The sequence below is a fragment of the Euprymna scolopes genome, chromosome 15 (genome assembly GCF_053919585.1).
Source record: "Euprymna scolopes isolate OS-2025 chromosome 15, ASM5391958v1, whole genome shotgun sequence".
Lineage (NCBI taxonomy): Eukaryota > Metazoa > Mollusca > Cephalopoda > Sepiida > Sepiolidae > Euprymna > Euprymna scolopes.
This window is the reverse complement of record NC_136496.1, coordinates 130,657,507-130,671,411: the sequence shown is the minus strand read 5'-3', so window position 1 is coordinate 130,671,411 and position 13,905 is coordinate 130,657,507. Positions and strand designations below refer to the sequence as shown.

The 13,905-nt window shown below is 33.9% G+C and overlaps 1 protein-coding gene across 1 annotated transcript in view; it reads left to right on the top strand.

The window, feature by feature from the left end:
- LOC145294148 (uncharacterized) overlaps positions 1-13,905 on the top strand; it is a 273,376-nt gene that overhangs the window by 238,390 nt on the left and 21,081 nt on the right. Inside the window, exon 30 of the mRNA XM_080141253.1 lies at positions 13,738-13,787. Within this exon, the coding sequence (XP_079997379.1) occupies positions 13,738-13,787 (50 nt within the window). The remainder of the gene's footprint in view (positions 1-13,737; positions 13,788-13,905) is intronic.

Sequence of the window (13,905 nt, the reverse complement as noted above, 5' to 3'; positions counted from 1 at the left end):
TTTTTTTTCTTTTTACATGGAGGTCACCACTTATCAAGGCCCGGAGGCCACTCAGGGATAAGGGTTATTGTGTGTACAGTAATCAATGAGATAGTATTGTAGTAATCATTACTATTGGAGATTTGATAGAGTGTCTTACTTAAGGGGACGGTTTGTCAGGAATTTGTTTATGTTGGATTTGAAGACATCCAAGTTGTAGTCAGGTGGGAAACAGGCAAACGGAAGAGAGTTCCACAATCGTGCACTTCTGAGAAAGAAGCTCTGCTCATGGAATCTACATTTAGATTTAGGCAAAGATAAAGAGTGGGGAAAATTATTGATAGTAGTTTCAGCCAGACGGGTGTTTCTCGTGAAAGATTGGCGAGGGGAGACGAGAGATTGGAGCTCAGACGAGCACTTGCCATAGAAATAATGATAAAACAAAGACAGGCTCGCAACGTCTCTTCTGTGGGAGAGAGGCTGCAGGGAAGAGAAAAGAGCATCCCCCACTAAACCACAAAGTCTATTTTGTACTCTGTCAAGGCAGGATAGGCTGTTTTTAGCAGCTCCTGCCCAGATGTGGCAGCAGTACTCCATCCTTGGACGTACTTGGCTTTTATATAGATAGAGAATTGCATCAGTAGTGAGATATCTTCTGGAGCGGTAGAAGGATCCCGCCATTTTCCCAGCGTCCTTGGCAACAGACCTGATGTACGTGTTCCATTTCAGATCAAGAGTAAAGGTCAAACCCAGAAGCTTGTCAAAACATGGAGCCTCCCCAAGATGAGAGCCATCCATTTTAATTGATACCAGATGGGGATCAGAGCATTGGTGATGTAAAGATAGAAGCTTGGTTTTAGATGCATTAAAGGTGACCAGCCACCTCTTTCCCCACTGTACCACACGCTCAAGATCAGAGGAGAGAGAATCAGAGAGAACTTTGTCATTTACGCCCTTTGATGTATTGCCATAGATGGTCGTGTCATCAGCATAGATGTCAACAAATTATTTAAGTATGTGTTTTGGGAGATCATTGATGTAGATCAGGAAGAGAGTTGGGCCCAGGATAGACCCCTGAGGGACTCCAGCATTAATACTGTGAGCCTCTGATTTCTGTCTATCAACCACTACTCTTATGAACCTATCGGAGAGAAATGATTTAATGATTGAGAAAACATTTCCAGTAATACCGTAGCTGGAAATCTTGTGAAGTAGGCCCTTATGCCATACCTTATCGAATGCCTTCAATATGTCAAGAGCAATTGCCCTGGAAAGGAAACCTTTGTCAAGAGATTCACTAATTCTATGAGATATAACCGTTAGAACATCTACTGTAGATCTTGCAGAGCAGAAATCATATTGCATGTCACTAAGAAGGTTGTTTCTGTTGAGATGGTTGACTACTTCTCTATTTAATATGGATCCCAACAACTTACTCATGACACATAGGAGACTTATTGGTCTATACTGAGAGGGAGATGACTTTTCATCTGAATTCTTAAATACTGATAAGGTTTTCCAGAGTGTTGGAAACCACTTCTCCTTAGTTTTGTAAGTATGGGGGCAAGTTCTGGTTGGAGCTTTTTCAGCACTATAACTGAAATGCTGTCAGGGCCAGTAGCTTTACTGGAATCAAGGTTCTTGATTAGCTTGCCGACCTCACGCACAGATATTTGTATGTTGCATAGCATGTTGTCTGTGATAAGAGGAAATATGGGGAGTTGATGGCCTTTGTCGCATAGGGTAGAATTTGCTGCAAAGTTCTTGGCAAATAGTCTGGCCTTGTCTGATGTTGACGAGATGACCTCAGGTTCATTGATGATAGTTGGAATAGAACGCACACTTCTTTTCAAGATCCTGTTTGCTATTTGCCAGAACTAGTGGGAACCAAGCCACTGCTCAGCTACTTTGGAGCATATAGCTCTCTTGCATTTTTATTACTCTTTTACAGTGGTTGCTGGCAGTCCTGAAAGCAGCTTTAGTCTCAGTACATCTATTACGTTGGTAGCTATGGAAAAAGTGATTTCTGTGCACGATGGCAGCAGCACATTCGGGGGAGAACCATGGCTGGCTGTTAGGTTTATGTTGGAATTTTTTGGATTGTATGAATCGGTCTATTCCTACAATTAACCATTCGGTCAGGTCTGATACTATAGAGGACACATCCTTTTTAAACATGGAATGAAGAGGTAGGTCAGATATGAATGTACGGAAGCTATCCCAGTCAGCCATAGAGTATCGATATACAGTACGGTGGAGAGGTACGTCTGAAGACTTATTACATTTAATTTTTATCTTAACTGCTACAACAGAGTGGTCGGAGGATCCCAGAGGAGATAGAACGGAACATGAACATAGCTCAGGGGAAGTTGTGAGGAAATGGTCTAGAAGGCTTGCATATTGACCGGTAGTATCGGCCACACGGGTGGGTTTCTGAACAATCTGAGTGAGGTCATAGGCAATGGCAAAATCATGACAGAACCTCCCCTCATCATTTATTTGAGTGGGTCAGCCATTCCACATTATGGACATTGAAGGATGAGCAGACAGGATGTGATCAATTTTCTCAGATATGCTCTTAAAGATAGTAACCCCACTGTTGTAGGGGCGATAGAGGGCAAATATAAATGCAGTGGTGTAAGCTAGTGCAACCCGGAAGCACATATAAGGTAAATTAGGGTCTTCTCTGGAGATATCCCTACCCCATGGAAAGCCATCTTTGATGTAGGTACATATTCCATGCCCATGGCGATCTTGGGGGTCAGATTTAGATGAGTATCCTTTAATTATGAATTCGTCCAGGGAAGTGGTTGGCCCTATGCTAGTTTCACTTAGAAAAAATTTGTCTGGTTTCGTCTCCTGTAATTGTGTTTCATTCTCTGGAAGGTTGGAACGTAGACCCCTGATGTTGGAGAAGGAGTCCTGGTAGTAGGGGTCTACATTAGAGGATGGGGTTCTAGGTTTATTCGTGTTTTTTTTTTTGAGATTTTTCATGTTGAGGTTTTGGGATTTGTGGAGCAGGTCGGTAGACTTTGTTGGAGCAGGACAGAGAGGGAAAGTAAGAGAGAAAAAGACAAGAAATTTTTTTTTTTTTTTTATCGTTCTTGGTTCTAGGTTTCTCAGCAACTGCATTCAGAACGAACTTACCGACTTTCTTGCTAAGTCAATATGAAACAAAATTATTAGCAAATTTTTGCATCAAAATATTATAGCATAATAATATTACACACTTGATATGGATTTATTATCAGCAAGATGTTGAAATCACGTGCTGGTATTTCTTTCCTTGTTTGATTATCTGATATAACTTGTTTTAAATAAACTTTATAAGTAAAGCACTACAATCTTTCAAAATGTATTAATAACCAGATTTCTCACATCGAGGCTGGCATGTCATTTGTTTCACAGTTCACAAACATGAAAGACTTGCAGTTGTTGAAGTCAAAGCAAGAGAATTAGTTAATGAGCTTGAAATGGACCATGCTCATCCTGAGCCAAGAAGAAAGAAAACATGTCTCTTCAGATACGAATTGGAAGATAATTGGAAGAAGCGTTTTTCTATTCATGCTTCAAAAAGTTTTCATGAACAGTTTGAAAACATGAAGGATTTCAAATCAAAGTATTTTTTATTTTATTTATTTATTTTTGTGGTGCAAGTAACCTGAAAGCTGCAACAATCTCGTCATTCTCTGCTGCTTTTTTTGGCAAAACCGTGTCTGAGATATTGACTGTGAGAAACTTGAAAGATTATCAATTTTGTCAACCCCACGGACAATAAGAAGTGCATTCAATTGTCCGCTATTGAATGTGTGAATTATATAACGAAATGCACGTCGATTTATATCCAAACGCAGCTGTTGCACTCACAATTGTAATCATATTTCCTCCTGTGAGTGCAGTTTCTATAAATTAAAACTAATTAAAAAACTTTCTTTAAAACTCCATGTCTCGGAAAAGATTAACTGGCTTATCTCTTATAAGCATTGAACACAAACTAAGCCGAGAAATTGACACACAGAATTTAGTGCAACCGATTGCCACAAAGAAAGCCAGAAAAGTGAAAATTTAATTATAAGTTTGGCAGGGGCACAAATTTTCTTCATTTCCATTTTCGTAAAAATCTGTTATTCGAATCCGACAAATGTTTTCTTCCGATTGCATTTGTTGTTTCAACATTTTTTGTGTGTGATTGAAAACCTGTTTTAATACCATTTTTAAAGAATTTTCATTGAAAGACTGTTTTTTTTGTTTTGTTTTTTTACATATTCACATTTTTGAAAAATATTCACAGACTTTTTAAATATTTCATGAACTGTTGATTTAAGTGCTCACACACATTACATTACATTACACAACACACAAATACAAATTAACATATAATATACATAAAATACTTTTATCTGCGAATACAAACTAACCCTAACACCTAAAAAACCTGTTTGCCTTTTCATTATTTACCATTCAAGTGATTTCCATGTTTTCCTTTAATAAAGAACGAAATTATGTTTATTTGAATCAACAAAAATGTATTGCGTAGTTTTCTTCTCTGTTTCGTTTTCTGCTTTCCCAATACTGATACATTAGATCGTGACATTTGTTTTCGTCATTGTTAAGAGATTCGTGAAATCATCACATTATTCAACGAACCAGTTACAAAAGGTTGCAGTGCAAAAAGAATTATCTTCGAAGTAAAATATTTTAATCAGACAATGTCCTTATTTGGGAGTAAGTTCAGACTAGCATCAAAAGTTGCATCGAAATAAAAAAGAAAAATTCACGCATTTTCTTTCTAAGATATTAAGTTAAGTATCTTAATGGCGGTGTAAAGGGCCTTCATCACTTAATAACTTTCTCCTACATCGAGACATTTTTAAATGATTTGGTTACTTTTAGCAACATTACGTCACTACTGTTGTTGTTGTTGTTGTTGTTGTTGTTGTTGTTTTGATTTAATTCATTTTTCTACCCCCCACCCCCACTCTATACAAACACTTTCTAACACTCCCTCTCCATTTTTCAAATAAACTGCTAAAGTCTAATTGTTGTCAATATATGAAACTTTCTGTAGCAAAATACTTTGGGTTTAAAATAGTTAGGAAATACAAAAAAAAATAAAAAAAATTACCTCAAAATTTCGAAAACATCCGTAATGTATAATTTCAAAGCATCTATTCTACGATTTCTTGCGATTTTTTTTTATTATCACGAAATATCTGTGTTCCGGGAGTTATTTTGTTTAAAGCACCATTTATTGTGTGTTCAGTTGGTTTGGACACAAGTTGGATTTTGCAGGTAGAGGGGCTCACAAAACAGATTCTGCGGAGGCAGAGGCGATATTGCTAAGTATGGCATTAAAATCATAAATATATCAATACTAGCATGGGCGCCCACCCAGCATTTCCCGAGTGTTTGGATGTGTATGTTGAGCAAAAAAAAAAAAAAAAAGTGGTAGTAGGAAGGCAGGCTCGAACCCGTACTGCACAGGAGGAAAAGAACAGGGTAAAACCTAACGTTTATGCTGTTAGGACCACCACCAAACCGGAAGCGACATTTTTTCAAAGTAAGGTTAGACAATCTAAAGGAGAGGATAACTTTCAAAAATATCGGCGAAAAAGTACCCCCTCCCCCTTGTAAAAAAGTGCCTAGTCAAAGGGGAAGATATTAATGTTTTTAGCCAATTTTTCGATATTTGTCGTATGAAAGATCGAACTTTAAAACGATACTGATCTTGGTAAAATCCGTCACCTCTATTGAAAGTTTAAGGCAGACATGCAAACGTACATACATACATACATTTATACATTGGTAACTAAAAGTTTTCGACCCAAACCGATTAAAAAGCTTGCCCTATCTCTGAATACCCTTTATGTAAAATTTCAAATATTTAGACCAGAAATTGTCTGAGTAATTTGGAAGAGACCGCAGAGGTCAATTTTTTTTAACTTTGACCCCTATTGTGACCCTTAAAATTTATTGTTAAGTTAGATCCATGTCCAAGGAACATATATCTAAAATTTCAAGTATGTAGACCCAAAATTGTTGGAGGAGTTTGGTAGAGTTCTCAATGGTCAAATCGTTGAACTTTAACCCCTTAATCGCCGAAAACCGATCATATCGATTTTCCCAAATCTCAGTACCCTATATATCAAATTTCGAGTCTGTAGACTAAAAATTGACAGAGTTATTGCGTAGGGAAATGTACACAAACACACACACACACACAGACTCACACACATACAGACACGTTCACTTATATATTATTACCCCGTAACATTTATTGTTTTTGGATCAGATTAAGTTATTAAGTTAGATCCATGGTATATATATATATATATATATATATATATTACTGCTCTCTCACATAAAACAAGCACAGTGCCACTTGCATGTAAGTGGCTACTATTTGGGACAAAATTTGCAGGGATACTATGTAGGGAGTTAAGCAACAAGATGTCTGTTTACATTACACTTGAACTTCTGCATGACAGTACAGTCAGGGGAGCAGGGATCTGGGGGGGATTTCAAATACTAGCAGTTCGAGGGAAGAAACTATTAGTGTAAAAGCCTTTCTGCTATTTAGAGATTTCTAAAGTGTAGGGTGTGATGTGGAAGTGCACAAGAATTGTGTGCCAGTGTACGAGTCGGGCCTACCTGCGACGAAAAGAAAACCTGACACCTTTCGATTACAAATAAGAAGTCTACCAATGGGTTACATTCATCCTACCCACAGTGACAAATTGAGTAACAGCTATAAAAAAACAAGCCGATAAGTCATTCGGGGGAAGTTGAAAAAGGTTGCTTTGTGTTCCTGTGTTCATAGTTGTGTTGTGGCGTGTGAATTTGATGATATTGTTTGGGATCGTGTCATGTCAAATCATTGGAGGTGCTTGGGATTGCATGGACAAACTAGTTGAGAACCGTGCTGCCAGGTGTACTATAAATATATATATACATATTTATATTTCTTTTTTTTTGGGGGGGGGGTTCTCTCTACTCTCGTGAAGCAATATAGGGTGGAATTTTGCTGCTTGTTGGGTTAGTCAAGGGGAATGTATGTTGATGTGGTACAAGTGCTTGAAGTTCGTTGGTACACTTTCTATTAAAATACTTGTAAAATAGGCAAAGAGATGACCATTTCATCTATGGGACAGAGGTTGGAGTTTGGTTGATAGTGCAGGACTTAATAAGTTGGCGACTCTCTCCAGGAATGAGAGACTAGTGGCAGATGCACCAGCTCAAATGTGACAATAATACTCCATGGGCGAATGGTGATCTTGTAGAGGTACAAAATAAGGCATAAGTAATTTTCTAGTAAAATAAAAGAGCCCACCTTCTTTGCAGCAGTCTTGGCAATGCCCTCGATGTATTTGTTTAAATTTATGTTGCCTGTGAATGTGAAGCCAAGGGGTTTGAAGGGAGAGCTTTCAGATAGTGTATCATTAGCCATGGCTATCAGTGGTTGAGAAGATTTCTTGTAATTATTAAATAAAAGAAGCTTAGTCTTGGCAGCATTAAATGTCATCCACTTTTGTGCAATTCCATTACAGACTGGAGCTTTTCCTCTAGGTATTCCGCCATTTCCTTAGTTATGTGTTCATTTGTTTCCCCCTAGAATCTGTTATAGAGTGTGGTGTCATCAACAAATATATCCATTTCAGAGACAATTTTACCAGTGAGATTATTTATGAATTCAAAGAATCATAAAAGCCCAAGGATCGACCCCTGGGGCACCCCCACGTTTATATCATATTGTTTTCATGTACTACCATTGAGGACAACCTTGATTTTTCCTTTTCTTTTCTCTTAAGAAAGATTTGATTGTGTTTAGCATTCATTCAGTAATACCATATGATTTAATTGCCATACCCTGTCAAAGGCCTTAGGTATATTTAGGGCTACTGCTCTAGACTCCCCTGCCTTATGCAATGCGTGGTATATACGTTCAGAGATTACAGTCAGGATATCTGTAGTAGAACGAGCTTGCCTAAATTCATATTGTCGGTTATGAAGAATTTTATTGTCTATAAAGCGGTGGACTAGTGCTTGATTAATTAAAGACTCAAACATTTTAGCGGAGAAAGGGAGGAATCTAATGGGGCGATAATTTAGTGGCTCAGTTCTTTCACTAGAATTCTTGTAAACTGGTACCACAGAAGCAATTTTTCAGCAATTAGGAAAGCAAGATTCCGTAATGCATTTATTGAAGAGTTTGGACAGAGACCACAATCCTGTGAATGAAGAGTCGTCTGATGGTTTTCTTGTGTTGCGTGTTTGGTTTTATGCACATTCAATTTGTCCAATACCTCTCACAATAAAACTGAAATTATTAAATAAAATGACAGCTCAAGCAAAAAATGTGATCAAACCTGACGTACACTCAAACAAAGCCAATTCACTTCCTCCATTGAGGCTTGCATTCACAAATATCCGTGAACTTATAACTAATTTACACTATGTATTGTAGAATATCTATAACAGATCTTATAAATGTCACCTGGTGGTAATTTACATCAAACTTACGTACTAAATTGACCTCATTTTCTCTACTAAATATTGAACAGATAAAGTTTTCATTTTTTTTTTTTATAATCTTAACATTAGTGATGCCTGTGAAATACGGTAATTTTGATAAAGCAGAATAATTCGCTATGAATTGGATGATGTGAATAATTCATAGTTGAAATGCAATTCTAATTTTATTCTAATTTTATCTTATAAATCATACGTCTACAAAAATACTAAAAATAAAGTAAAACTTGAAAACTAATTCTGAGTAAAATCGTTAAAATATCCGCAAGGGAAAGCTGTTTAAGCATCATTCCCTCTAGAAATACACGTTTTTATAAGATAAATTTTGGCTGTAAAATTAACATTCATGAAAATTAATCTAAATCATACCAGCAAATAATAAGTTTGTAGTTCTAAAAAAAAAAAAACTAGTTGTATTATAATCTGGAATTCAGAACAGAGTAAGTGATTGTATTGGAATCAGAAAAATACTGGAATCATTTCATCCCTAATTCATATCTTGGTAGCTGCATAGTCCCCTTGTATGTGTTCCTTTCAGACACGGCTTTCCATCCTGAAATTAAAACTCCTTATTGCCACTTTGAACCGATTAAGTTGAAGCAAAGCTGGTGGAAGATAAAGGAATTTTATTTGACTTGATCTTTATTCCAAATCACTGAGTGGTGAGGATGAGACAGATTTCTATTTTACCGTATTTTGTTATTCTTTATCATTATACATGTCCATCGTCTGCATTCTCACAAGGCTCACAAACAGACTGTCTTTTCTTCCACTCTCTCTTTGAGTCGTTTGACATATAATCCGTTTCTATTAATTATTACAATTTAGCAATACTCACTTTCGGTTCATCAAGTTGTTCCTTGTTGATCTTTAATTTTGACCGTTATTCTCAGCTAACCATTTCATATACTGGTGTTCTTATTCACCCAATATCTAACACATATCTGTGTTTCTTATGAAAAATAATGCCAAGATCTAAGATTTAATGGTTAGAAAGATCAGACGAGTGTGAAATTGTTTTTTATAAATATTTCTATTTATTAAAAATAAAATTGAATTTTTTCTTCTCTTTTCCAATTTTCGAATAATAGAATATTAATCTTCCGGACAATTTGTTTTTTGTTTTATGTTTTATTGTTTTTTGTTTTAGTGTTTTTGTTTTAGTGTTTTTTATTTTTTTGTTTTATTGTTTTTTATTGTTTTTTATTGTTTTTATTATTGTTTTTTATTGTTTTTTATTATTGTTTTTTTTTAATTGTTTTTTGTTTTATTGTTTTTTATTGTTTTTTGTTTTATTGTTTTTGTTTTATTGTTTTTTTTATTGTTTTTTGTTTTATTGTTTTTTTTTCTTCTTTTTCTATTCGAAAATTGGAAAAAAATATTTCAATTTTATTTTTAATAAATAATATTTATTAAAAACAATTTCACACTCGTCTTCGTTATTCTAACCATGAAATCTTAAATTATTATCGAGTGTTTCAAACAGTGAATTACTTTTTATTATATATGTGTTCAACAGATGCCAAAACCTGTAAGCACACATATAAACATCATTTTGACTTAACTCCAAACATCTCAAGTCATGTCAGGGATTACCACCACCACAATGGCATATAAGAAGAAGATAAGACTATGATCTGGTGTAGATCGATATTATTGGTCGTTTGAATGGCATCAACGTGCATGTGTGATAATGTGTCAGCGACCATGTTCTCACTTTGATGTACTTGATATCCGAAGTGAATCGAGAAATTATAGCCCTAATGGCAAGCTTCTCTGCGCGAATGTTTGTGAGACAATGGCTTATGGTCCGCATATAGGGTGAAATCAGAGCCTTCTAACATGTAACGGAACTGTTTGACCGCACAATAAGTGGCTAGAAGTTCTCTGCCAAAGGTGTTGTATTTGGCCTCAGCGTTCGGAAGTCATCTGGAGAAGAAGGATGGTGGTTGCCACATGTTATCGATGACATGCTGCAGGATCACTCTGATGCCGATATCAGATGCTTCTACTGATAAGGCCGAGGGTGCATTTGCATGAGTAAAAACCAACATTTTTGCGTCTTTTTACTTGTGTGAAAGAGCGTGATTCAGATTCATTCAATCCTTTCATTTGTCTTCTTTTTATTTCTGAGTAAATCAGTTAAAGGTTGTGCGATTTCAGCATAGTGAGGCACAAAACACCTGTAGAAATTAATCACCCAAGGAATTACTGGAGTTTACGCAGCGAAATGGGAGGTGGGTAAACGACAATGGATCGAACCTTGTCCAGGAGGGGATGGATACCATCCAAATCGATCACATAACCGAGGAAGGATAGTGAGGAAACTCCAAACTCACATTTACTGGGGTTGATTATGATGCCGTATTCCAACAGTCTGTGGAACAATCGTTGAAGGTGTTGAATCTGTTTGTTTTTTGATGGGATGGCTACTAGTAAATCGTCGATGTACGCATAGATGAATGGCAAACTGCGTAGAACTGCATCTATAAACCGCTGGAAAGTTTGGCCAGCATTTCTCAGTCTGAAAGGCATTTGTAAAAACTCAAAAAGTTCGAATGGTTTTATGCACATTCAATTTGTCCAATACCTCTCACAATAAAACTGAAATTATTAAATAAAATGACAGCTCAAGCAAAAAATGTGATCAAACCTGACGTACACTCAAACAAAGCCAATTCACTTCCTCCATTGAGGCTTGCATTCACAAATATCCGTGAACTTATAACTAATTTACACTATGTATTGTAGAATATCTATAACAGATCTTATAAATGTCACCTGGTGGTAATTTACATCAAACTTACGTACTAAATTAACCTCTTTATCTCTACTAAATATTGAACAGATAAAATTTTCATTTTTTTTTTATATAATCTTAACATTTGTGATGCCTGTGAAATACGGTAATTTTGATAAAGCCGAATAATTCGCTATGAATTGGATGATGTGAATAATTCATAGTTGAATTAAAATATACAAAAATATATTAAATCAAAAACACATGTATTTCTTTAAGAGAATAAAAAAAAAATCTAAAATCGATAGAGTGGGTTTTTTTTAACGGCAAAAACTGATAAGTGAAATGGGATCATTTTTCAACTACAGTGGCCCATATTTACTAACTTTTGTTTACAGCACACAATAGAAAGAGACATTAATTCTGGCGCTTAAAGTGACCGAAGATGTCAACTCGAAGAAAAGCAGACATTTGTCTCCCTTTATTTCAACCACGAAAAACATCTGATGTCGCGTTTTTTTTTTATATCCTTGCTTAAAAAAAATATTTTATTCAAAAAGGACATGGAATATAAAATATAAATATGGATAAATTCTTAACAATGAAGAATGGAAGTACCCATTGATTAGTATTTTTTATAGGTAAGTGATTTTTTGGAATGTATATATATATATATATATATATATATATATATATATATTATCGAAGTAAGTTAAAATTCGTGAATTTTCTTTAAATCTTTTTTAAAGAAAACCGATTCAAAAAAACAAATATTGCATAATTTGCTATTACACCTGTTATTTTTTTTTAAATTTGGTTTTTGCTCCTTTAATTGAAAACAAAATTAGGGTTTGATTACATTTTTCAAGTAGTTATAAGCTTTGAAAGATAGGAGGTCGAATTATTCAAGTTTTTGTCACACATTTTTAATGGCGATTTCTGACACTGCTATTGATCTATATGTTTTAATAATTTAATATAAAATCTCCTAAACTTTTGTATCCATACATTTAATTGGTACTTGTACAGTTTAGTCAAGACATTAAAAAATGAAAATACCGAAAAAAAAGTTTAAATTGTACGTATCTGTTATGGAATGAAGTTATCAGAAAAAAAAAATTTCACTTAATTTCATCAAGTAGTTTTTTTTACAGTGAAAAAACAATTTGTTATGATACCGAGCAAAAGGTTCGATTTTTAGGAAGAAAGACTACTATTAAAGATGGGGAGGGAGTGTCGGCGCTTTAACTGGAGTTATCTCCCCGTGGCGTTTCTATAATCCAAACAAAAATTTTTTAAATTCCAAGATTTCTGCCTTCAACGTGCTTTCATAAAAAACGTGTTTTCCACTGTTAAACAAAAACTACTCGATCAAATTAAGTGAATTCTTTTTTTCGGAAATCTTCAGTTCAAAACGGTACAAATATAACCTTTTTCGATATTTTCATTTTTTAATGTCTTGATTAAACTGTACAATTACCATTTAATTAATAACCTCTCGATTAGCCTCAATTTCGTATATTTCTTTATTTAAACCTACCGATTAACACATTAGTTATATTCTATTTTCTTATTTTTTTTTTTTAATATCACTGTATTTTTGATTATTTAGATCCTTTTTATATTATATTTAAATCCTTATCCTTAACTAATTATGTATTTAAATTATATGATAAATCTATAGTTTCCCACCTTCTCATATCCTAAACAAAGCATTGTTATTTTAATTACTGTACTTTCAAAAATCATTCAAGCGATTAAATCAGTCAAAGGGAAGGAACTCATGTATAACCACATTATTCAATTTTATTTTTTTATCAAATTTTCTTTTTATTACTTATTGTAATATTTTAATTTTTATCATTTGTTATTATATTTGTTTATTTGAAAATATAATCATCACTTTACTATCTTTATATCTCTCTAGGTTATATTTTACACTTAATTTAGTTATTGCATATATGTAGTCTATTTTAACCTATTATAATAGATTTGACTATATAATTATTTAGTTTATTTTAATCTATAATAACAGGTTTACATATATAATTATTTAGTCTATTTTAATCTATTATAACATATCAAATTTAATCATTTTCTTTTTCTACTTTTATTTATTTTTTAGACCTGTATTTATTAAGTTACCGTTCTCATCTAAACTTTCATAAAAACAAATATTTTGCTGCCGTATTAAAAATTACTGCTTTATATTTGCCTTTCTTTTTATTTTCTGTCTTGTTATATAAAACGTTAATAATTTCTTTTTTGATTAAAAAATTTTTTTTGGATAAAATTTAATTTTTCTTTGATAAAAATTTTTTCTTTTTTTTATTTGATAATTTTTTTAAAAATTTTGAATCAGCAAACAGAAAGTTAATAATTTCTTTTTTGATCAAAATTTTTTGATAAAAAATTTTATTTTTTGATAAAATTTTTTTTTTAATAAAACTTTTTTTCTTATTTAATAATTTTTAAAAATTTATAATCAGCAAACAGATGTGCAAATTCGATTGGATGAACCTCCAACAAAATTTCATCAGTAAGTACATTTAAATATTCAGAACTATTTGTCCTTGCTTTTCACTATCGATTCACAATTTAATTCTTATTCACTGCTTGAAATAAATAAAACGAAACTAACCGATAAAAAAAAAAAA